Raw genomic sequence first — 26,495 nt, 5'->3', positions numbered from 1 at the left:
TAAAACCAAATATATTAAATTCAGTTATTTTTCATTGACTAAGGATTAAGAATATAAGAATATGTATGTTTCATTTTATTTATCTAGGTTTGACTAGAAATCATAAAACTTCTATTTTTTCACATATATGACAAGATATACATTGAAATAGAGATTTTGAAGACTAGATAAAGATTAAAAGAGAGTTCTTGTACAGCTGTGTTCTGTGAAAGGGCTGAAATATGCCTCAAGTAATTGAAATATAAACATTTCAAATTGATGGCAGACTTTTATTACTCTCCAAGATAAAACCTCCATGGAATATTAAAAGAGATTTTTTTTTTAATCGTTTCCAAGCTTCAAAAGTGCCTTTAAAAGGCACAAACAAGTTGCAGAATAACAAAGGCTGCAAAATAGTCACCCGAGACCCTTGCTTATTTACCTACTTTTCAGTACTGCTCTTATACTTTGTTTCCAGGTCAGGGACAGGAATAATGTCACAGCTTTCTGACTGGAAGGAAAAAAAGAAATTTTTATTTATGTCTGAAAAAGAAGAGAAAATTTCGGAAGAATGGTATGTTAAGCTATTTTGCTTACCTAGTGATTTCTGGAATAGGTATAGTATACTTGGCTGCTGGTGTTTGCTTTTTCTAAGTTCCTCCTTTCAAGAATATCTGTTTTCTACCAAAGTAAAAATTATCGTAATTACTTTTACAAGTGCCTGGGAAACCATCTTAATAAGTTGCAATAATGTAATGTTAAGAATTGCAGCTATCTCTGTAATTCAGAAAGTTTCATGCCATGCATAAGTACTACACACTGGTATTCTTTTTGAAAAGTGTATTATACAATAACATGCAGCTGGTGTAACATAATACATGTGAAATATTTAGTAAGTTATTTTCTTTCCCTAGGGGTTTTAAGGATATTTCTACTGCACAGCTAATGCTTAAGAGGGCCCATAAAATGAAGCCTAAAAAATATAGTAATAAAAGTTTAGGTAAGTCAAGAGTTAAAATAATGATTATATTGATGTAATTTTTACATTCTTAAATCTCAAAGTAGTGTCTCTTTTAAAAGTTTGCTTGTACAACATTAAACATTAATTTGAATAAAGCTGGAGTATTATTCACTAAAAACAATTTAAATCAATTTGTTACAATGACAAAATACTCAGATTTTAAAAAAAATTCTACTGGATTTTGAAGTTGAATATTTGATGGCTATGCGAAACAGAAATTTTGTTTCTTCCTGTTTATGTATCTCTTTTTCTAGATGTGAAGTTTATATTTCTGCATTTTACGCTTCTTATATTTTCCTCTTGGGGAAATCTTAGGTTAAAATTATTGACTTGTACAAGAACTATTTATGAAAATGACAGTTTGACACATATGAAATAAAGTCATATCTCTTAAATATTCAATGTGGAAATAGATAAAGCTTATCTAGCTTCTCTATAAGTGTCTTCTGGTTCTTCTCTGATACTTCTTATGTCAATGAACCTTTCTTGGAATCATTAATTGTTAGTATGATATGCTAATATAAATGTTACTGGAATATATTAATAAAAATACTAGTCAGATATTGCTAGTATAAGAAACATTTAAATACGTAAGAGCCTGGTTGACAATAGGACCTAACATTAGAGGTCTATGGAAAATGTACCCTTATTTACATATATTTTGTATCACAAGCTACAGTTAATTTTCCTCTTTTGCATAACTTTGCAAAACTCTTCTGTATGAAGTTTTGAAATTACTGAAAGACATGTTGCTTTTGGAAGGAAACAAATTCAGCCTACAGATATAGTTAAGCAAAGTGTTTCTCTGTATAATTTTTTTTACTTTAAATACCATGCCTAAGACTAAGACTAAATATGACAAAAAAGATCTGTAATCAAAAAAATAAAATAAAAGGGGAGAGAGAAAAAAACCCATGTAATCAGCAAACCGTTCTTTGTGGAAAAGAGAATATGTGGATAAGAGATTAAAGTTATTATATTTAAATCTTGATAGCTTTCCATGGTACCCTACCATGTTACCTTATTAAAAAAAAAAGTAATAAGTATCTTATGTGCAGCTGAAGGTTTTTTTACATATATTCCATTTTGTGGCCTCTGTATAATTTTTCAATGAATAGAGCTTATTAGGTTATATCATCTTTTCTCCATATGCTCTCTGTTTTATGTTAGTAGGAATTAATCCTGTCATAAATGTCTGATTGAGCATATCAAATTTGCTATCCTATTTTTGTTGTAGTTCTAATGGATTTTTTGGATATGTTTATATTCACTTTGTTCAGATTATTCAATATGGTGTATGGGTGAGTTTTTTAATGTATCACTTGGAATATTCTCAAGGTATATCACTAGTTTTAAAAAAAATGAAATAATGTTTGCCCAATGTTTTTATAGTTTCAAATTTTCTCTTCTTGAAACTACCTCATATAGAATGTTTTTGTTTTTCTGAGTATTATGTCAAGTACAAAAATAACCTGTATGTATAATTTATCTATATGGAGTTCTCTGTCAGTCATTAAAATCACAGGGTTTTTTTCAGATGAGCAGGAAGAATAGTTTTTAGAGCCAAAAAATATGACTAAAAATATTCCACTCCATCCCAAAGATTATCACCTATTCTTTCTCATACAGCACACTGACCCTTCCTTGGTCAGTAAGGAAGAAGTGGATATTATCAATTAAAACAAGGATTTTTGTATTAAGCTGATCTTAGAACTCAGATGTTATACTAAAACAATGATCCCAATCAAATATTCCTCATGTGAAAAGAATCTCCACAAACATAATTATGTTTTACATCAGCTACAGCCTCTGAAGTGGTGATAGTAAGTTGGGGTCTTTTTGAGGGTCTGGTTGAACAGAGGGGCTTTACAGCATTTAAATTAGAGTGGATATACCTTATCCTGAGGCTAGCCAGCTCCAGATCAGGAAACTGTAACCAGACCCGTTAGGCTGCCAGTATCTTTCTTGGATCTCTGTGTGGTACAGCTCGTGGTAGATTACTTGTAGCAAGTCCAGTATAAATAGGGAGAGTTCACAGTCTTAGGCAATTGCTGTGAGTTTAGCCATACCAAAGTAAGAACTCCATAGAGTTCCTTTATTCCTTCTAATATTTAAAAGCAGATTGAAATTGATCTGAATAAGTAGATGTCAACATTGTCTCTTAATGTTTCCATAGAAATTACCATCCTATTGCCTTCATCTTCACTGAAATGAGGTTTATTTATCTTGTACTTACTGAAGTTGCATATGAAATGTAGTTTTAGCATTATTATTTCTGTTCTTTCTTTTGAATTTCCAGGTCTTCAGTTATAATTTCAACTGTTTCCTTTTTAGCTTTCTGATTTAGAATAGTTGAAGGTATGGTAACTATGATAAAATAATTTTGTTAGTGATAAAGTTTCATACTCACTAGAAAGTAACTAACCAGCATCCACTTAAAAGTGGATATTATAAGGTATAAAGAAGCAATTTTTCATGTTATATTCGCTTAGTACTACACATCTGACTTAGAAGCAAAACTTTAGGTTCTGAGAAAAAGCAAATCAACAACAACTGTAAAGGTTCTAGACATAAATAAATTATAAGCTATTAACAAATAAACTGATAGCTTTTATGATGAGATTTCAGCATAATTCCAAACACCTTTTATGTGCTATTGATCATTCTGTGGTAAGGATCTGATTACTTGTGGGTAATGATAAGGTATTGATGGATTTTCTAGGAACAAATTAGCTGTCAGATATGTTGTCTGCTTCCACATGCTATCGAAGTCCTTTGCCTTAAAACTGAGATTCATAAATGCAAAGTGTTAAATCAGCTTGCATTCAGAGAGTTTTACAGTTGCTCTGTAATGTTGTCAAGATGTCTGCTGGATTGGAACTTCAACTGGACAGCCATGAACAGCTTTGATTCTTAACATACTCAGGTGTGGGAATTTATTCCTTTTCATTTTACATCTAAAACATTTGTCTTCTCCTAGTGCAATAGTGATGGGATTCATTTGATAATTACAGAAATCCGCATCTGAGCTAGTCATCTAAACTTCTATGAAAAGAAGCTTCCTCTTAAAACATAATTAAAAAACAGGCTACTTGAGTCTCACTGTTAAAGCACTTATGGTTCTCCATTGCCTAGACACAAAACCTAGAGTGACTTGCTGAAGGACAGAGTTAAAATGTAGATGTGTAGAAGTAACTGAGAAGTATCTTACCTCATGTGTCTGGCCACATACTTTCTCGGTAGAGAAAAAAAAATGGAAAATACTAGCAAGTGCACTGAATCCTGTGGTTTGTATTACAAGGAAGAGCTTAAAGTAGCATAACCTTATAATAGGGAGTGATTCAGTTAAGGCTTATATTGCAGCAGACCAGTCCCACCAAGTAATGGCCTTAAGGTCTGTTATGCCCTAATCCACTACAGTTATGTATGCTTGTTTATGTAGTTAAATAAAGTTGGGGCCTATATTTTAATAATACCAAATGTATGCTATTTTTACTATACAGTAAGATAATACAAAAAACACGGGCAAGGAACCAGAAAATTTTCAGCCAAGTAAAACTGGCATAGTGTCAGAAATATTTCTGTTTATCATGGGTGCATAAAATTCTATACAAATTCTAATTCAAAATCTAAATAAAGCAGTCATTAATGCACCTCACTGTGCTTTAACATTAAGTGTCTGTGACTCATAACAATCCTAGCTTCCTAAAGATGTCTTGGCACAGCAGTACAGAATTTCTTGCTTAACTTGGAATTTCCTTGTTTCTGTGAATTTTATATTAGCCGCTGAAAGTTCACTTCTTTTTCTTTTAAGATGGCTGAAAGCCATGTCTTACTTTCAGCTTGTCTCTCTTACACTGCTGTAGTACTTCTTGTTTAACCTTTTCCTCTCCAAAAAAATAGTCTCTTGTCAGCACATCAGGCCCACCCAGCACAGGTTTAGACAAGGCAGGTCCTGCTTCTATGACCACGTAACCTGCCTGGTGGATGAGCGAAAGGCTGTGGTTGTAGTCTACCCGGAGTTCAGTAATGTCTTTGATACTTTCTCCCACAGCATTCTCCAGGAGAAGCTGGTTGCCCATGGCTTGGACAGGTGCACCCTTTGCTGGATTAAAAACTGGCTGAATGACCATGGTGAATGGTGCCACATCCAGTTGGCTGGACAGTCACTAGTGATGTCCCCCAGGGATCAGTGTTGGGCCCAGTCGTGTTTAATATCTTTATTGATGATCTGGATGAAGGGATCACAGGCACCCTCACTAAGTTCACAGATGACACTAAGTTGGTTTAGAGTGTTGATCTCCTGGAGGGTAGGAAGACTCTGCAGAGGGATCTGGACAGGCTGGATCGATGGGCCGAGGCCAGTGGTATGGGATTCAAAAAGGCCAAGTGCCAGGTCCTGCACTTGGGTCACCACAACCCATACAGAGCTACAGGCTTGGAGAAGAGTGGCTGGAAAGCTGCCCAGCAGAAAAGGCTCTGCAGATGCTGGTCGACAGCCAGCTGAACATGAACCAGCTGTGTGCCCAGGTGGCCAAGAAGGCCAAGGGCATCCTGCCCTATATCAAGAGTAGCGTGGCCAGGAGGACCAGGGAAGTGATTGTCTTTTACTACAAGAAAGACAGTGAGGTGCTGGAGCGTGTCCAGAGAAGGGCAACAAAACTGATGAAGAGTATAGAGAGTAAGTCATATGAGGAGAGGCTGAGGGAGATGGGGTTATTTAGCCTGAAGAAAAGGAGTCTCAGGAGAGACCTTATTGGTCTCTACAACTACCTGAAAGGAGGTTGTAGCCGGGGGGGGGTCAGCCTCTTCTCCCAGGCAACAAGTGACAGGCAAGAGGAAATGGCCTCAAGTGTTGCCAGGAGAGGTTTAGGCTGGACATCAGGAAAAGTTTTTTCACTGAAAGGTGTTTAAGCATTGGAGCAGGCTGCACAGGGATTTGGAGGAGTCACCGTCCCTTGAAGTATTCAAGGAGTGATTGGATGTGGCGCTTAGTGCTACGCTTTAGTTGGCATGTTGGTGTTCAGTCAAAGGTTGCACTTGATAATTTTGGATGTCTTTTCCAACCTTAATGATTCTATGATTCTGTGGTAATTCTTGATGCCACATAGGTTGGAGACAAAAAAAAAGGAAGGTAAAAAGCAGCTGAAGTGGACCTTGTTCACTAGAAGCAGAGCATAATAAAAAAGATATGTCACAGAGGTCAGCAAATATTTTTTAGTTTGTGTTTAGAATTTCAGACAGCAATGCAATCCTAATTAAAAAATGAAATAAAGAAAAAACAACCAAAAACTTAACCCACCTCCCTCAAAACCCACAAGCCCAAAACAGATGATCTGACTTAACAACAGTCAGGATAAAAATTTGGGGTATATTATTAATCCTTGTTACACATTACATAAATGACCATTGTTGTACGTTTTCTTAGTAGCAGAAAAAAAGCTACTTTTGTTGTGACTGTCTATTCCATGTAGCAGTATCATCTGAGAAATCCAGCCATAGATTAGCTGGAGTTCTAATTGCTGTTCAGTTATGGAACAAAATCTGGTCTTTCTTCCAAATTCATTTACAAATTGAATTATCTTATAGATAAGCATTTGTTGCTATATGTTGCTGTGTGCTACTTAGATTTATCAACCCTTTAAAGTTGTCACAGTTATACTTGTGTTCTCCTAGTTACAAATATTGCGCAACAAAATGAACGACAAACATTTAATTTTTTCAGTTTCAATATTATTGAGAAGTTGTTCAGAAATGTGGTCCCAGATCAGGCAGTAACTATTCCTTCCATATTGTTTCCATAACATTTCTTGTGTTTGTCCAACTTAACTTCTATATTTGGAGGCAGCCAAGCAATGTGCATTAGATTACCTCCCTGGTTTATAGGTTGCCAGCACAGATCATCATCTAATAAGCCACATTTAAATTAGTATGCCAGAATCCAGTAAGATATTTGTATGATTTTGAACTGTTAGACTCTTTCACAGTTCTCTGTGTGAAATCTAAAACATTTGATTGCTTGTCATCAAAGCATACATGCAGCTCATTTCCCTAGTTCACTCAGAGACTGAAAAGCACTAGTATTATGAAGTAATCTATGTAATATTGCCTACATTTTGGACTAAATAAAGAAAAGGACTCATTTTTAATAACAAAAGAGCTGTAGGCAATGGTTGAGGTGATCCAGGTAGGTACAAATTCGAGTAGTCTGGCACTGTGTTAAATCCCTGTAGATTATTTAAGTTATTTTGCGAAGATTCAAAGATAAATCTGCTGATATAAATCTCTTAGAAGAACAATTTCCATTATTTACCCCTCTTCCCAGTTCACAGACCTTCTTTACTGCTGATATCTTTGCGCACAGATAAATATTTGAAAAATCGAGCTTGGCACTAATAACTTTGTGTGACTTCACCCAAAATCCATGGTGTAACTGAACTTTGGATTTGTTGGTGTTTAGAATAGAATTGAGTGGGAGATTGGATTAAGGAAAGATGACATTTTTAAAACAGCTTGGAACAATGTTGATAGACTCACATAGGAAAAAAATGTGTAATTTCAGGAATTGTTTTACAGTAATCTAAAATACTTTGGAATCTTCAATTGCATTTTGTCTTAAGAGGTTTTAATTGATTTTATCACTTTGTATTTGGTCTTCTATTGAAGAAAGAGACTGGTTTTTCTAACTGGCATAAAGCTGAAAGAAGTTAGAAGTCTTTTTATCAACACTGTATGCTGAATGTTGGGAAAATTACAAATATAAAAAAATTTATCCTGTACATTTTTATCCATGTGTAGGACTTGTATGACCATATATCTTACAACTATAGAAAAGACAATACTAATTCATACTTTACTTAAAATATTTTTTGTAACTTCTATTATCTAAAATTTCAGAGAGAACTTTTAAAATACAATGTATTACTATTTCAAGGTATTTTTAGCACAAATCTTACTGTGATTCACTGTATCAAATATTTACTACCCTGAAGAACATTAGTCTGCTGCTGATTTGTTTTTCAGTTGGAAGACATGCCAAAGTAAGGCTACTTTATCCATTTACACAAAGTGAAAATATCTACAAGCCTGGTAATCCAGTTTGTGAATGAAGTGATCTCATTATCAGAGTCATTCTAATGATCTACCTTTAAAACTAATGGAGCTAATCATTATTTTTTGTGCTTCCTGGATCATTTCATTAATTATTTCCCTCCCCACTTGCCACAATTCCTTTATTAGTCAAGCTTGTTGCTTTGTAAGAGGTTAGCACCATGCTGCTGCAGTGTGGGCTGACCAAGAACACCGTAACATTTGGATGAGTTTTGTCAATACATTATCTCTTGAAGTGCCGCACCCCATTCTCCGACAACTTCTCCGAGCTTAGAAGGCAAACTTACATACAATATCTCTGCTTGTGTCAAGACAGCATTCTCTGGAAAAAGTTGAGCTTCTAGAATCCTTTTAAGTTCTATTAGTTTGTAGTTGAATTGTCTACTACAAATATAGAGTTCTAATCAAAACCAACTTTACAAATTGTTGTTAAAATTCATAAGAAGTTGCCTACCAACTTAACAGGACATTCTGATGCTTTATTTCTAGAAATAAGAAAACAAACAAACAAACAAGCTACTTACTTTGCTGCATTATTATAGATTCTCTTGTGAACTCTCTAAATAAACACTAAAAAGGTCACGTTACAGGCTCAAAATGAAGCACCAGACATAAGTAGTCATTTAAATCTATTATGTCTGAATGCTCTTTGAGTCTTTCCATAACCTCTCTTTTCCTGCTCTGTCTGTTCTGGCAGTGTCTCACATACTCATTTTTGCTATACTTGTATTCTCTGTAAAAATTTAGATCCTTCCCTTGCCATATCCACCTTCCTGATAAGCTCCACTGCTTTTTTTCTCCTTGTTATTAATTTCTACCCTTTCAGAGAATTTGTAGTCACCTTTGTAGACAAACTTCTTCTGTGTCATCGTTTCTCAGATATTGTCAAGAGCAGATATATCTGCTTGGGCTATTGTCTTCTTTGAACCATGTCAAACATACTTCTTTTAGTTTTTCTTTGGCTTTCTGTTACTCATGTTATCATGCTCAGTGGCATACATACAAAACCCTATATGCTTTTACTTGTCATTGTGCATCTGCTTTTGTTTCTATATTCTTTTCAGTCCCCCCTTTTTTTTTTTTTTAATAACTGGCAGTTTATTCTGCACTGTGCTCAGAATTTTCACATTCCTTCTAATGCACTGTTTCCCTTGAGCTCCTACTTTCCTCCTATGCCAAGCAAACAGTTCTTAGTTCACTTCAGAAATAATGCGTGAGAATCACCTCTCCTGACTTGTGGGTTTTACATCAGTTTACCTTTTGTTAATTAAACTTTATATTTTTCTGCCAGTGTAGGAACATGTCTTATCTAGATTTATATACAATTCTGTGCTCATCTTTGCTTCTTTGCAAAGTTTTCAAAATAATAGTTAAGAAACTAATCAAGATTTCATATTTTGGCATATAGATGAATCTATAGACTTCTGGGGTATTTTTTTATTTCAGTTAGGATGGGATATGGAGGAAGACTAGATTATTATCTACAAGTTGAGCCTGAAAAAATAAACTGTCTCCTTAATATTTTTTAGATATATATGTCTTGATTTAGACTGCTGAATCATTCTGGACCAAAGCTTTTGGAAATACTGCTTGGCATGGATCCTGTTAATATTTTTACTTTAATTTCAAGCTTTAAAACTAGATTTTTTAAAAAAATATTTTCTGCAAATGTATGCTTTAGAGTTTATTTTTAATTTGGAGATGAACAAACTAAAAGATCAACAGTGTTAAAATCCTGCACAATAGTGACTTTGATTCTCAGTTGCATGTGTATTTATATTGCTTTATTTAGAAAGTGTAATCCTTTGTGAATATATAACCTACTTTTTAAGATATTTTCATTTATTAAGTGGCTAAAAGGTGAAAAATTGCTTGAAGGAATGAATGAGCCAGGTCTGACCTTTGATTTTAACTTGTTCTTGTCATCTAGACCCAGCTGTGCGCCTGGCGTTGTTCAAAAACAATGAAAATAAACATCTCCCTGTGAAATCACCAAGGAAGACACAGCCTATAAATGCTGGATACTTTGAAGGTATGAACAAGTATTTCACTTTATCCCAATGCATATAAGCATATATATCTTGCAATGTCTTTTAAGCAAGCCTACTTGAAATGTAAAACAATATGCACAAATAGAAGAAAGCAGAAGTTTAATGTCCTTATCTATTTCTGTGTATCTCAAGTTACAGCAGCAAAACATTTCAATTTCAATTCATTGTGGAGGGCAGAGGGTGCTCCTAGAGCTTAATTCATATGGAGCTGGAGCCTAACTTATTTATTTATCATTTTTATTATTAAATCTTCATCATAAAAAATGTCAAAGCATGTCACAGAGGTATAAAATACAAAGCTTTAGAATAAAATTTTATAAATGAAATATCCCTTCGAATTCTTCATTTCATTGTCACCTTTTCTCAAGCTAGCCATTAATTCCTGACAATCCTTAATGTGTTTTTAGGAAGCTACTTTCATAGATATTCCCTAAAAAAACACCATTTGACATAAGATGAGGAAAGAAGCTTCAGCATGTAAATATAAAGTTTGTTTTCAAAAAATATTTAAATACTGATGTAGCTCTTTCACTGTTGAAATTCATGCTCAAACTATCATTGGTTTCTGTAAAAAGGTCCTTCTTGTAAGAAGAAGGACCAGAGACATTGTTTGTATATATACTGTTTTGATTCCTTTGCAACTCAATGATGTGCTCGGAAAGTCCTCACCTCTATCTTTTTATCTTTTTCAAAGACATTGTCATATGCTGCCTGATCTATTCTCAATTCTACAAAGTAAAGTTATAAATGATACTGTATTAACGTTCACTGCATGAGGATAAAAATTAGAACGTCCGAGACAGGTGTGAAATTAATCTCAATATACCTGAAGTGCGATTCAATCAATTAAGCTAACTATATGAAAGCCCAGATTTGCCTAACATTCATGAGCCCATGCTCATATTTGTTTAGAAACAAATCTTAGTGAATTCTGAAGAGGAAATATTTTTTGCACTCTTATTGTCTTGTATCCAAGCATGAATGTACCTTGACTATAGAGAGTCTGTGTATACTGTGATTGAGCATTCCCACTGTCTCATGTACGTTCCTGTGGCATATGCTTATATATGTCAGAATGCATCATATGCTGAAGAAACAGGACATGCAGACTGCCTGCAAAACACTGGATGTCCAAGCCTATAAATAGTAGTGTGAATGTTCAAAACCATGTCAGAGATAAGCTTGTTTAAAAGTTCAGTACCCTAAAGTCAGTGTAGGTTTAGTTTAGCTTTCCTGCCTGGAGACATTTCGCTTAGTTTTTAAAAGCCAATGTATGCATACTGAAATTACTTCTTGAATCTATGGAGAGTAGGTAACAAGGCAGATCAGATATCAAAAGGCAAGCACATTAGTGGCATTCTCGATTATCTTTCATTTCAATGACCATTGTACTCCTTTGGCCAGCTAATAAACAGAGGTTTTTTTCACCAGTCATGGATGCTCACATGCAATCTGCTGAACCTTCAATTCAGTCAATACTATTCTGCTTGACCTAAATATAAAATTGTCCTTCTACCAGAGACATTGCTACTTCAGATGGTATGTCCAGAAAATACTAGGTTGTGAATTAGAAGCAGAGTGCAACACAGAGCATTTATGTATGTGAGATACCATCAGACAGAACTAGGAGTTTCTAAATTTAGATTTGGATAACACTTTGCATGTTATCTACTACAGAGAAAAGCAGCTGCATGATAATTTCACAGAGGTGTGTTATCAGTTACTTCTTCCCTTGTTTCCCATTTCCCCTCTCTCACCTTTTGTGCGTTTCTTCCTCTTTTGCATGGAATAGCTTTCTTTGGGTCTGTTCTGCAATGGGAGTTCTTTCTGTAATAAGGTAGTATGTTTTCACTCTGTATCCATAAATCTTGTGGATACCATATATTAAGAGAGAACACAGACCTGTCCTTTGCATGGTGGAAATAAACTTCCTCCATTCAAGCCCCTTAACCTTCACCAATTGGTAGTGAGTCCTTGGGTAGAAAATTTGAAGTCCAATCCATCTCCTTCATAAACAACTAAATAAAAAAAATTAAAAAGGCACATTCTATATATTCCTTCTTTATTTCTTTAAATTGGGAAATGGGGGGGAAGTCATATGATCAACAGCAAAACAGCAAGTACACATGTGTTATCTGTTAAATAACAGAATCACTGCTTTTGAAAGGGGATGCCCTAGGAAGTGAAACAATTAGAACAGTTTTAGATTTTCAAACTGGAACACATCATGGTAATGAATATTTAAGAAGTAATCTAGTTAAAATGTACGATGAATTTCTTTTGTCTTTGTTATGTCTTTAGTTTTTGTGTAAAAGTACAAATAAGACAAAAAGAATAAAAAGACATGAGGTATAAAACTAAAGAGTGAAAAGGAATGAGTTTAATATCTGATGCTTGTGTGTTCCTGATATTATTATTCTGTTATAATTTGTCTTCTCATTTTCCTCTTACAGAAGTTTTGGTAAGCTGATATGCAAAATGTTGGTAACAAATTTCAAAAATTTGTGCATAACTTTAATCCCATAGGATAATTCACATATCTCTAATTTGACATACACATTGTAGGAAAATACATTTTCAAAACTTGAGCAACATAATAAATTTTTACTAAATTTTGGAAGAGTCATCATGCTTTACTCACTGATATTAGAAAAATGCCCACAAGGGACCATTATTGCGCATTTGTATCACAATAGCACACAAAAGTTAGTCAGAGCCCCTTTGTATTACACACTTCATCAACAGCATGAGGAAACATTGTTCTGACAGACAATAGCTTACCATTTAAAAATACAAGGAACACGTGAAGGCACAAACCATGGGAATGTAATTCACTGCGTCTTAGTGGATATGTACATGTGTATACATGTGTATGTGTCCATACATATACATACAATACATGTGTTTCTGGTCACACAAATATATAAGCAAATACCATGAGTATTTGTAGGTATAATAATTCAATAAGCATAGCACTTATCCCTTTTTATTTGTGTATTTTGAAAGGAAAATTATGAACGATTACTCTGTGTAATTACTAGTATCAAAATGCATTTTTTAATCCTAACACATTCTATCAGATGCTGTTTCAGATTCTTTAAGATTAATTTAATGCATGTGGTCATTGTATAATAGAGATTCATTACAACTATTTAAATAAGTAATATATTTGAGTCATGATTTTATATTGTGACATTAACTTGAGTAGGTTGTAAAGTAAGCCACAGAATATGCAAGTGTAAATATGTATTTACTGTTTCTCGTAACAAACTATACCCTGATCAAAAACCTGAAGACAGATGAAAGCCTGACTTGATGTACTTTCACTTCTCACAATTTGCTGGATGTTTTCTGGGATTATGTATGTTACAGTACTTTCTTTGGTATGTTTCCATCTTGATTGTTGAGTTTCAGTTAGTGTCAGGTACATGACAAACAAAATATGCCTGCTTTAATGAATATTCTGTTTTAATGAATATTCTTGGAGATTTTTTTGTGGTTTTCAGATGGTGACATTTCAAAGATCTCAAACTCCTGGAAACTTTATAAGGAACACAGATAATTGTCATAATTTCCTATTCTGCATCAAAACATATTTTTTAGAAAGCTTTATGACTGCTTCTCCTCTTTTTGTCTGGAGGCTGTTCCAGTTACTAATTTAACGTCAAATAGTCTTGACAATTTTGGATGGAGTAGATCAGGAATTGAAGGAAGAATCTATCCTTGACTCCTTCTCTTGGGCAGTTCCAATTAGTCCTGGCTGAACATGTAAGAGAGCATCTTTGCCATCTGTGGGTCTGTAATTACAAGATCTGTAATTTCATTTACACAGAGGAAGGATACTGATTTTTCCAGCCAACAGTGTGAATGCTTAGTCCCAGTACAGCAGCTCAAAACTAAAGAAGGAGCCCTAAGGCCTAACACATTGTTTTTGCTACGAGCTTTGGGAACAGTATATGTCTTTTTGGGTCCTCTTTGATCCAGCTGCCTCAGCAGTTTTGGTGGGTTATCCAAATAATTTTTTTTCAGTGGAATGGGAAGCTGGATTCCAATCTGCAGTAGATCAGCTGAGAGTCTGATCAAACTATCCAAGTATTATTTGTATATGATTCCCTTCGTTTCACAGAATTTCATAGAATGTTCCCTACTTAATTTTGTAGGTTAGGTGATTTATTGGCATATATAGTATATCTATTTTTAGTCATATCCGTATCCATCAGTGAAGTGGAAACAGTGTACTGTGACTTCACCCAGAAACGTGCACAATGATTTATGCCTGGAACTTTAACTATTTTAAAAATATGTTGGACTGTGTTGTCAAGATATGTTTGCTGTAGTTTGGGAACCTGTAGTTCTAATTGGCAGTACTGTATTTCCTGTCATTTTATGCTCATTGGTGACTAAAGAAAATGTAATGGATATAATGTTAAGACAGATTTCATCAATACAAATTTGATAATGAATAGGTTATGCTTTCTCAGGTGGCTTTTAATTACAGCAGTATTTATTCATTTCTGTTTAAATTGTCAGTAGAAATAACATTTATTTTTCAAGAATAAGAGGTAAAATGAGCTTGTGATTATGTCATATGATTGGAAGATAAATATCAAGGAATCTATTTAGTCATCTGTTTTCCAGCTGATAGTTATATATAATTATGAAACTCCTTGTAGTCTAAAGTGAAAAAAAATGCAAAAAATTCTTATATATTATTATTACTAGCGATAATTAAAAATGCAAATGTGAGACTTCAGAAAGTGGTACTTTAAGATTATCTTTTTAGTTAATTTTGTGAGTTCATTAAAATATTGTTACATAATGATCAACCTAGTTTCCTAGATTTTCTATATGACAAAATATGAATACATTGAAGAAAAGGTATATGTGGTATTTAATAGAATTTATATTGATTCAAATCACTGATGCTTTTAAATATCTGTATGACAGTTAAGAGAAGGTACTGAGACTGTAATGCTAATACTCATCTTTTTACGGGCTTTAAATGTTTTGATGTTTGTTATTTAAGAGCATTTAAAAAGACAATGAACTATAACTAATAATTTGTGTTACTGTTTTCACCTTTTAGAAATTATCTATTTTCAATGCCATCAACTCCCAGGAATAGCATTGTTTGTAAACATCCATTTCTAAATTAAGTCATCTTTTATTGAACTGTGGTCTGTAAAGGATTAATAACCACTTTTGAAATCTGGCTTGCTGCAATTCTATGACTTGAATTGCCATATTTACATTAAAATCTAATTATTACATATCTCCCAGACTTTAAATTTGTATGCCACATTAGGGAAGAAGTTTCTAAACCATACAGCACTGACAAAAATGACAGAATAATGCATTTTCAGAGAATATAAGATCTGTCCTGACATGTGATGAAAATGTGTTACAGGAACCTGTATTGTGGAAGGGGATCTGTCTTTTAAAATCAGAATTCTGTGGCTTTGTTTCTTATTATTTAGTTTGAGCTCGCACAACAGAACTCTTGCATTGAAATATTTTCTCATTTTAAGGAATTAATGGCTCTCCACCAGCCCTTAAACATGTAAAATGAGTAGGTTACTTGTGTCCAGTACATCCAAAAAGAGCCAGGATAAAATAAACATAAGGAGTTGGATATCTTGGAAAAAATCTGTCATGGGTTTGGGTTAATCATCTCCAGAAGAAATTCAACTTGATGCCTGAAATGTAAGACTTCTTGGAGAAAGCACTAAAGCCTGAGGCAGTGTTGATCTGAAGGACTGCTCTCCATGGGTCAGAGCTGCTCTGCTGGCAGAGTGCAAACCCAGTTCACAACAGCGGTACACTGAAAAGTTGTAAAAGACTGCAGGGGCCTTACAGTGCACGCACTCAAGCTTTGGTTACATACTTCTGGTGGCCCAGTTTCTTATTATAAAATAAAACTGAAAAATAAAATCTGTGCCTAATTTTCTAGGCTCCTGTCCATCAATGATAGTGTAGGATTTTTTCAGTATTTGTGGAATGAAGCGTTCCTGAAATTATGTTAAAAATAAATATGTAAAACATCATTTATGTGTGTTTATGCAGTGCACTTCAGTGTCTGAATATTTATAAATGCTCTAGCCATATGGCATTTTTATTAATATTCTTGTTTTTTACATTCAATTACAAAACCTAAGCAAAGCAAAACAAAACAAAACAAAAAGAAAAGAATTATCTATTCACTTGAAGTTCCTGAACAGGAATTTGCCATGTATACATACCATGTAATTTGCCATGTATACATACCAACTTACTATTATGAATTTTCACTGTGATTCTAGTCTTCAGGGTTCATGAATTCATATGTTAAAGGTTTCTGACCACATATTTCACCTGCCTGTGTACTATCTCTTTGTTCTTGACTCTGCTATTTTGCAGACTGTTGTAATTTGTGGTGTTACAAGGATTCTTTTAGTGCATCAGATTTAAATGTGGTCTCTAAGCTAGCAAGCATGATTTTCCAGCAAACTTGCAAATCTAGGATTTTATACCATGTATAGGGAGTTACCTGTCCTTTCATAACATAGTAATTTACCAGTTTTTACCAGCTTAAAAGGAACTGCACTTAAGAAAAAAAATCTTACTCTTCTTTTGTTAATAACTACCCAGTGATGACTTCAGTAGGAATGAGATTTCACCCAAAATGTCATCAGAATTGAAAACTATTTTTTCTCCTTGTTGAATAAGATGGCATAATAGTTCAGATAGTTTTATTTTCATCTTCTGAGGTTCTACCTTTCTTTTTTCTCCTTTCCTTGTTATTTTGTGTCCAAAATATATGTAGTGTAGGTATCTGCATCTCAGCAATGTACAGGTAAGCAAGTTGATGCCACAATCAGATCCACAGCTTTTAATACTGCATAAGGCAATCATTTTAGATTAATAGATCCCGGAGTACCGAAGCATTTCAAATCCTTTTTCATTTGACCATTCAGTGACCTGATAACTATTTCCTGTCCCTAAGTAAGGTCGTGACCCAGGTCTTAGAGTGCAAAAGACAGATAATTTTAGCAACAAGTTAAATCCAGAAGGATTTGGTTGGAGGGGGTAAGGGAGAATAGGTTTGGCTAAATTCCTCTAAAATAAAGTGTTACAGCACTTGGATTTAGCATGTCTAGTTAAAACTAATTGTTGAATTTGTTGCTGTCTGTTTGGATGCCTGGGGAACTGTAGTCAATATTGGTGTGGTTTGTTTATTTGCTTTGCATTTACTGAGCAGTACCCAATATTCTTCTTTACACTTCAAAAAACCAATTGCTAATAAAGAGGTCATTAAAAGTGCATTTTCAGATATATTCAAAGCATTTTCCAAAGTGAGTGTTTCAAGCATTAAAATCATATTGCTATGCAAATAATGTTTTAACATAGGCTACCGAAAGTGGAGACTCTGTGTCTGTAAAAGTATCATGAATGTTACATTGCACAAATGTTCCTCTTGCAAAAGAATTTCCATTTAGTATGATGCTATGAATGAGGAATATAATGCATCCTTAGAAATATTTTATAGGTACACATCTTGCTTCAGCTAGAATACATGACACATTTTAAGTCACAATTAAAGAAATGTTTCCTTTAGCTATAGATTTTAATAGCAATAACTCTGCATTACTTTAAACACTTTCAGAGATGAATTAAAGGAAGCCCTTCATACCAGAGCTTTTAATTAATTTGAAAATGTAATTGATTAAACTTTGCTTTAAAGGAGTTTTTTTTCCTATTCTGTAATGGGAACTATGGTGTTACGAAAAATTAATACTATCAATGAGGTTAGAGATCTACAGCATTCCAGGGAGGCCATTTTCATGAGTGTAATGTTAAACACACATTGGAGTATCCTTCTGTTTTTATAACTAATGATGTTATTGTTCAGATGCATCATATATTTTGGTAGCGTACAACATTTTTCAAGCAAAATATTAAAATAAGACTCTAAAATTGAAATACAGATATTCAAAATTTTATGCTGTTCAATACTAACAGCAAAGTTCTACACCCTTTACAATTTTCATGTAATCTAGAATACTTAATGTGTGGTGAACATAGATGATTTTACAAGGGATTGCAAGTAACTCAAATATTTTAATGAAAATGTAAACTATGCAGTGATATCTGCGTAACTTTTATGCTGTGTTATTTCTATAATGTGCATCTTGCAACTTCATAACTTTGTGGTTCAATTCTTATCAAAACATGTTAGCAGTTGCTTGAAATTCATAGGTTTGTGCTGGTTTGATGCATGCACTGCAGATATTTTATCTGTGATATACTTGTGAGTATAAAAAAGGTAGAAATAGTGAATTTTTCAGTTACACAGATAGATAGATAGATAGATAGATAGATAGATAGATAGATAGATAGATAGATAGATAGATAGATAGATAGATAGATAGATAGATAGATAGATATGGGGTTTTTTTTCTCATATTCCCAAGATGGGCTGCAGAGATAATGTTTTTGAATAAAATTTTGTTTATGTGACATTCTAGAATAGTTCTTTGCAGGTTTATTGTCATGTTACCAATCCAACATGGTTGTAATTTCATAAATTACCACATTTGTAGAATCTTGTAGTAACCCAGTCCAGACAATGAGATAAAGAAATCCAAGTACCCAGACAAAAGAACTTCACTTTTGCAATCATCATTAAACAAGTATATTATGAATAACTGATTTTTTTTAGTGGTTTCTAAATGCGCACTGAGTATCAGGCTTACTAAGACTCTGACGGTAAAAAGACATTTCCCTAAGGCACTTGCATGCTTTTTGTTTTCCAATAAGAAGCAAGCTCAGCAGTTTTCTCTTTATGAAGAGACCAAGGATATCTCTTGTCAAGGATAGAATTTGACTTTTAAAAAGGAGTAATTTAAACTCTACTCTGTGTTTTTAAGTTAAGTATACTGAGTATTTGCTTTAGTACCTGTTGTATATTTTGTAATTGAGAAATTAGCAGTGAATGTGAAAAGAAAGGAAGCTATGTGCTACTAAGCCAGAAAGTTCTGATTTAACCTACCAATGACCTGGCTTTGTTTGTTCAGATGACAGTTCTAAAAGTGTGCAGAGAATATTCCCTTTTAATACAGTTATTTGCCGCAAGCCGTGACCTCACTGCCTGTCAGGGAGCAGGTCTGAATTGGCCCTTTCTCTGATATCGTGACATTGCTTCTGTTGCCTCGATTGTGACCTCTGATTGCATGATACCCCTGAGAGTTCAATTTAATAAGCGTGACTCCTGACTCTTAGCCAGGTCTGCCTTCTTAGATTTTGTCAGAGTCTACTTGTAGTCTGCTCTACATACACTAAAATACTGCATAGGATGTCATCATACTATGTGAGCTGTGTGCACTGTATTCAAAATTCTCTTTCTAACATCTTTCATTTATTGCAAATGAAAATGTTTATAAAATCCTTCTTGGAATAAATTTTAGAAGTTGCTTCTTCCACATATATGGCTGCTTGGGATTTTTGGGGTTTACACCTTTGTATAAATAGTTACTATTATTTCACAATATTACTAAGCATGTGTGTTATCCATGCATCATAGTAATTTCTTGCTTTGAAATTTATTTCCCCTATGAGAGTGTTACTTATTTCTATGACTTCCCATCAACAGTATGTTTGTTCATTATAGAAATAGGGGCAAATCTCTTTTTCTTGGTGCATAATTAATACAGTCACACAAGACAGTATTGATGAGCACCCAGAACACTGTAAGATGTAGTTGTCCAGGACCAGTCAGGTGAAAGCTGAAGAATCTCTTTGGAATCCAGGAGAAGGTGAGTAGAATTAAGACTTTTTAAATACCATTGAAAATAAGGTATCCTTGTTTTAGTGGTGATTTTGCTACATCATTGCATTCTTTTCTCCTCTTTTCCTCCTCTTCTAGCCAGAATGCTAAAGAAGAGTCTGTTCTGAGACCTGGATGCCTTGAGGGTGGTGATGCTATTCAGATATTTCTCCAGTTTTAGTACCCCTTGATGCATTCACTGAACCACAATATGGAGAAGTTCAAAGATTTGAAAGAGAATTTCAAGAACTGTGGTACAAGTTACAGACGAGTTTCTGTATTTACTTACATGCATTTTCTGTATTCTCATTGCAAATATGTATACATTTTTCTAGCCTCTCTATCAGTACCTCTAACACAGTGCTTCTAATCAATTTATTTATCTTTTCAGAAGAGCAGAAAAATCTTGCTGAAGAAAATAATTCTTTGTACTCACGTCTCTAGTTAAATTAAAAAAAAATTCTGTAAATATTACCATTTAATATTTCTGTATTTCTTCAAGTGCCTTAAGGAGTTCTGTCCATCTTTTCAATCAGATTACTTTATATTAAAATTGTTGTATCTTGTATGAAAAGGAAACTACATTGGAATCTTTCTCACAAAACAGGTTCTATATAAGAAAAAAAGTGGATATTTTCTTGCTGCACTCAAACTTGACAATGAAATGCTATCATTCTGCTTCATGACAGTGACTGTTACAGTGGAAGCAAAATCTTGGTTTGGGCAGTTAAATTATGTTTTGACAAATTCCCGTGTACAATTATACAATTTTATTAACTTCATTTAGTCTATAAGGTTTTAAAACTCATAATCATCTGTTTCCTTCTTCTGTATTAAATAGTATAAGATTAGCTACTGAAGTTCCTTAATCTTACGTGGGAGTTTGCTTACCTAATTGGAATTTATGGGATTTCAGTCCTTTCTGGATCAGACCTTAATGCTCTATAAATTCCTATTTGCAGGAACTTAGATCATCAGCTGCAAACAAGTGAATAACTGTTTTAACCTGTTGTTGTGCAACAGATAAAACAAATTACACCTTTAAGTTATGTCTGTATTAAAAGCTTTTGCAAATGTAAACAGAATGCACATGAGGCAAGTTCACCTATTTGGAATCATTATGGTATTTAACTTTTTCCTTCCTTTTCAAACAAATTTTATATATATATATATATATGTATATATACAAAATATATATGTAAATATCAGTGAGTTGGAGAGTTTGGTAGCAAGTTTAGCTAAAAAGTTTAGTGAAAAGAAACTAATTTAAACACACCTAGTCTGAGAATAAAATGTTTACACTCAAGATTAAAGGTGGTTAAATTATGTTCAGAAATTGAACTGGAGGTTTTGTGTTAATTTTCTCTTTAAAAAATAATTTTAATAAAGATCTAAATAAAATTCTATAAAAGGAGGAATCAGTGCTAATTTATTCCTATTTCAACTCTGATTTCTTCATTCAGTGAGGTGTTAATTTTGTTAATCATTCAAACCCTCTCTGCATGGATAGAAAAAAACCTGTGCCATTGTAACTATAATTGATCCAAAATCAATATAATTAAGTCGGTTCCATACCCGTGGGGCTGAATACTCTTGTTGGTTTCTCTAAAATGATACACTGTGTTTCAATTCTTGCTTTTCTTCCATGTGTTTACAAGCTGAAAATTTCAGTCCAATTAGTCAAGAAATCTATAAAAATACTAAGCTCTTTGAGACACAGGTATTGAGAATTAACCTGGGGCAACTTGTAGGCAAACTGTGGATTTGTTTTGCTTTTTTTACCTGACCTTCTTTACAAATGAAAATTCCATTTCTTTTAATAGATCTATAAGACACAATTTCGGATTGTTTAATTTCTTCCATGATATCAACCAATTAAGTATAACCTAGTGAGAAGAATTAGTACTTTTATGTCTATATTTATTTATAGACACTCATAAACTCATAAGATTAGTGTTTATGGTTATATCTAAGCTGGATGAAAATATATAAGAATTGCACACAATGGGGGATGAACTCACTTTAGATGTAGAGTTTTAAGAAAAAGAACCATGTCTATCTGAGACTTTTTTTTTTTCATTTAATTCAATGAGCACAAGCCTTGTTTATACAATGTTTGGCATAATGACAGGCCTGATCTTCAGTGGAACCTCTTGGTTTTGCTATAGAATAAATTAAACAGCAGGCTTGTACTTAGTCTCTGTAGGCTTTATGTGTGTATTTGACAATGTAAAGTAGTTCTGCTGTTATGCATTACTGCAGTGACAAAGCTGTGAATTGTCAGAGTATGTTCATCAAATACCAACAGGTATTTCAAGTCAACATCAGAAAGTAAGCCAGAAATAGTTTTGCCCAAACAAAATAAAACCTTTTAAATTGAAAAATATATGATATTTTGATAAATCATGTATATCATATGAAATTCTATAGATAGAATAGATAACCAGTTCATAGGTATTCATAATTGAATTACATATTGACATTCGTACAATAATTTCATTATTTCCCTTTCAGTGTTACTCTGCACTGAAAAGTACCAATCATTTGTGGTACTTGTGCATGTCACGTGTGTTGATGAACTTGAGTTCTTAAAACAAGTTCTTCTATTATTCAGATAACTATCTAGAAAAAATGTTTATTCTCAAGAGTAAACATAATACTTTTTTTAAAATGTAAATTCCCAAGGATGGTCCTGTGCAGGGTTAAGGAGTTGGACTCCATCATCCCTGTGGGTCCCTTCCAACTTGGCTATTTTGTGATTCTGTGATATTTAATTACTTGTTCATAAAAACTATGAGATAATTGTTAATGTGGTGTAAGTCAACTTTACTGACTAAGTTCGTGCTGCTCCTGAGTAATGATTTTTTTGTTTGTTTCTTCTTAGTAGTTGTCATATGTGTCTTCTTGTCACACGGAAGCTTCAAATTTTTATTTTTAACAATGTTTTGTTGGGTTTAGATTCTTCAGTCCCTTTCTTGTATGTTTAAGCCCTTCAGTACAAACAAAACCTACTTTAATGGTTGTCACACTCAATAAAAATTGATTGTATTTTGTAATTTTTGCCCTCTTTATAGGGTACAACATAGTAGTTAGACCTCCTGCACTCTTACAAAATGTTCCCTTGTATTTGTTATTTTGAGAATGCCTTTGGAAGATCTTATGTCTTAAATAATTTTGCTTGGTTTATTGAATTTAGAGAAAGGTATTCCTCTGGCTTGGACTACATATGAAGTGATAATCTTTTCTTACTTGGGAATACTGTTTCATTATTGAGCAACTAAACACTTCTGTTGAAGTTCTTGATTGTTTCTGTCATTTAATTTTAAGAAGTGGGAATGGATACAAATAAAATATATAAAAAATATATTCTGTAAAAACAGGGGGGTTATATTTTGCATATCTTTTCTCCTGAACACTATAAAATCCTCTTTTCAATAGAGAACATCCATCATTAGGGGGATTTATTAATTCCCAAAGATTATGAGAAAAACTAGAGATACTGTACTAGGCGGATTTGGGAGTTCAGACAGAAATTATATGAGCATGTAGACAGAAAAGATAACAAAATAGGCTCAATCTACTTCCATTTTATTTCTACCTTACAATTTCTGACGGATAACTAAGCATGGAAATGCTGAACATACTATTTCAAAATATTTTTTTGCTCCCCTTGATCTCTTTGGTTCTTCAAGGGTCTTAACTATCCAAAGTTATCTCTGGGTAACTCTTGGCTGTTCTCCAAATTTACTTCTCAGCAAAGCTGTTGATGAGATTTGCCTGTGTGGCTGAAGGGAGTACTATGTAGACTACAGAACACCTTGTTCAGAGAAGACTACACGAAAGAATAATGTGAAAGGATGTGCATCATACAGGCATAGCGGTGTAAAGCTTTTGTGTGCTTTTTGAACTTGTAAGCACCTGAGTGGATCCTGGAAGCATGCTGATTGTGGGTAGAAGTAGTTTACATCAGTAATTCTTCTCTCTCTGTGCATGTGGGTAGAACATCACCTCTTTAGTTTCGTCATTTTTGTAGAGCTGACGTTTGATTTTGGCAGGGTTGGTTTTGGGTTTTTTTTTAAGAAAGAAACCAACTTAACTTTTCAAGCATGAAGCAATTCCATGTTGTTTCTCAAGCTATATGTACAAGAAGTCTGCTCTTGGGTGTCTGGACTGAGAAATGTTATTTCTGTTCTTTTTAGTTGGATTGCAACTTCTATTTGTTAATGTTTTGGGAACCTGAGGAACCCATGTGTGAACATGTGTCTGTGTATGTAGGTGGATGCTGAATTACCAAATTTTTTTATATATACTCTTCATCCTATTTGTGGTTATTTATTTTACATTTATTTCTGAATAAAATACAATCTATCTTCTCTTTCACCACGGTTGTTTATTATAATATTGCCAAAATATGTGTCCAGTGTACTGGGGCTGAAAAGTTTGGATACCTTCAATACTTGCCTTAGTACAAAGAATATTACACAGAATGGCTGATACATTTCATCTAAGTAGAGTCAATGACTATATAGCATTTAATCAATAATTCAGTAAAATTCAAAATCATAGAGTCAGTCACCAGCATTTCCAAACTTGGAAGGTTTCAGAGAAATTAGAATCTTAATATTTCCAGATGTTTGTGCAGTTTATTCTCCTGCTATTCTTCTGCTTTTCTAGGGTAAAAAACTTGCAATGGCTTTGTTATTCACTGGCATTAATATAAATAGCCATAACTATATATCTAATTCCAGTGTTAAATGACTGGAATAGCATTCTGAAGAAATACACCAATTTTTCTGTGTATTTCCTTGATATGGATGTGTTTCAACAATAGTCTACATAACTCTGAATGTAATGGTTTAAATGCTTTAATTAAATTAATCATTTTAATCAAATGGCATGGATATTGTTTTGTTTTCTGGCTCATTTTTTTAGAGAAACAGGGAATCTCATACAATCTGTTAGAGAGTGTACACCTGTATTAAACCAGTGCACTACTGTTTCTTTACTTTTTTTTGCGTGTCTATGACTTATTTTTAATTGACCTAAGCAATCTATTCTTACATTATTAGTTATTAGCCCTCCACTATGCAATCCCTACATCTTTCCCCAAACAGATCTTCAAGTTTTTGTCCCAAAATTCACTTCCTGAATCAGATTCAAACAGTTACAAATTAGCAAAAAAATGAAATCAGCAATTGCCAATGTTGTAGCTTCCTGTACACACTAGATGAAATAGTGCTTTAGGTTTATACATCAACTCAGAGAGGTGTCATATGTCTTAGTTATAGAAGATAAATGAGAAATTGTATTTAACATAAATGGAAGAGTACAGAAAGTGGTGACAGTTGGATGAATTGTAAGGAACAGTATTTATGCTGCCTTGATGTCAGTGCTAGGAAAATGAAGCTCATGAAGCTATTCAAGTGGAAGTGTACCATGTTCACAAGAAAAGACATAAGCCTTTTAATACGGAGCAGTAGTTTGCAATGGATTTGTGTGATCAGAGGGTTGCAATAGAAGAGGTTAAGTAATCAGGAGATAGTGGGAGAACTTCCTAGACCCCATTGTGACATGAATAGAGAGAAATAACTGTAAGTGAGGTGTCTTAAAAGTACACTGTTGAAGGTAAGACTTGGATTTGCTTCAGTATAGGGAAAGGAACAAATTGAGCATAAACAGCATGCTAGGGATAAATACCAATTACTACCAATAAATAGTAGTAGTGCTGCATTCTGCAGAGGCAGGAACAAGTAGCAAAATAGAAAATAATTTGGGGGAAGGTCCAACTATGAAATCCTATTTTCCTTGAATTTAGAAGCTGAAATTTGTACTGTTTCAGTGGTTTAGGAATCTCAATGAAAGGGTTCAGCTTTTGCATAATCTAATATGTTAGATTATAATAAAGACATCAAAGAGAGAACACAGAAAGCACAGGCTGAAATATGATAACCACTGAAGCAGAATGAACTAGTAGATGAAGAGATTGTACAAGAGAAGGAGGTTTGCAGTATAGTAGATCTTATTTGTAGTCTGAAAAAATAATAAATACCTAGCAAAAAGGGGAAAAGGGCACGAGATTTAGGGAAAAAAAAACTCCATTTTTTTTCCCTTTCATTATTTACTTTTATAATTTTTGAAAGACATTCTCATTTACATTGATCAGTGCCTTCATGTTCAAAACTCCTTATTATGTAAGTGATAAAGCATTTTTAAGCATCAAAAAATGTTGGTCATCACCTGATGTGATATTCTTGTGACAAAATCCTATTTCATCTTTTATTCAGCTGTGAACTCACTCAGACACTACTATAAATATTTTTATTTCATTAATTCTGGTCCTAGAGTTGCAAGTCAATTTAGTCAAAAGTCACTGAGATGAAAAAGTAGCTTCTGTTATAATCTAATCCTTACAGGATAGCTATGTCACAAACAAGTTTCTGTGGTTTTAAGGTAGAAATTTATGTGCCCCACTATCTGAAAATTCCAGACCTGAGTTGTAGATAAACATTATCTGGAGCTATAATTTTTGGTA

The 26,495-nt window shown here is 33.7% G+C and overlaps 1 protein-coding gene across 1 annotated transcript in view; it reads left to right on the top strand.

Annotated features, from left to right (window-relative positions):
* The window catches only part of LOC135414598 (leucine-rich repeat and IQ domain-containing protein 1-like), a 58,854-nt gene that overhangs the window by 21,298 nt on the left and 11,061 nt on the right, over nt 1-26,495 (top strand). Inside the window, exons 6-8 of the mRNA XM_064655533.1 lie at nt 458-553; nt 894-979; nt 10,041-10,142. Coding sequence (XP_064511603.1) covers nt 458-553; nt 894-979; nt 10,041-10,142 — 284 coding nt within the window. The remainder of the gene's footprint in view (nt 1-457; nt 554-893; nt 980-10,040; nt 10,143-26,495) is intronic.

This window comes from Pseudopipra pipra, chromosome 5 (genome assembly GCF_036250125.1).
Source record: "Pseudopipra pipra isolate bDixPip1 chromosome 5, bDixPip1.hap1, whole genome shotgun sequence".
Lineage (NCBI taxonomy): Eukaryota > Metazoa > Chordata > Aves > Passeriformes > Pipridae > Pseudopipra > Pseudopipra pipra.
The sequence above is the reverse complement of the archived record's forward strand: the minus strand, read 5'-3'. Positions and strand labels throughout refer to the sequence as shown.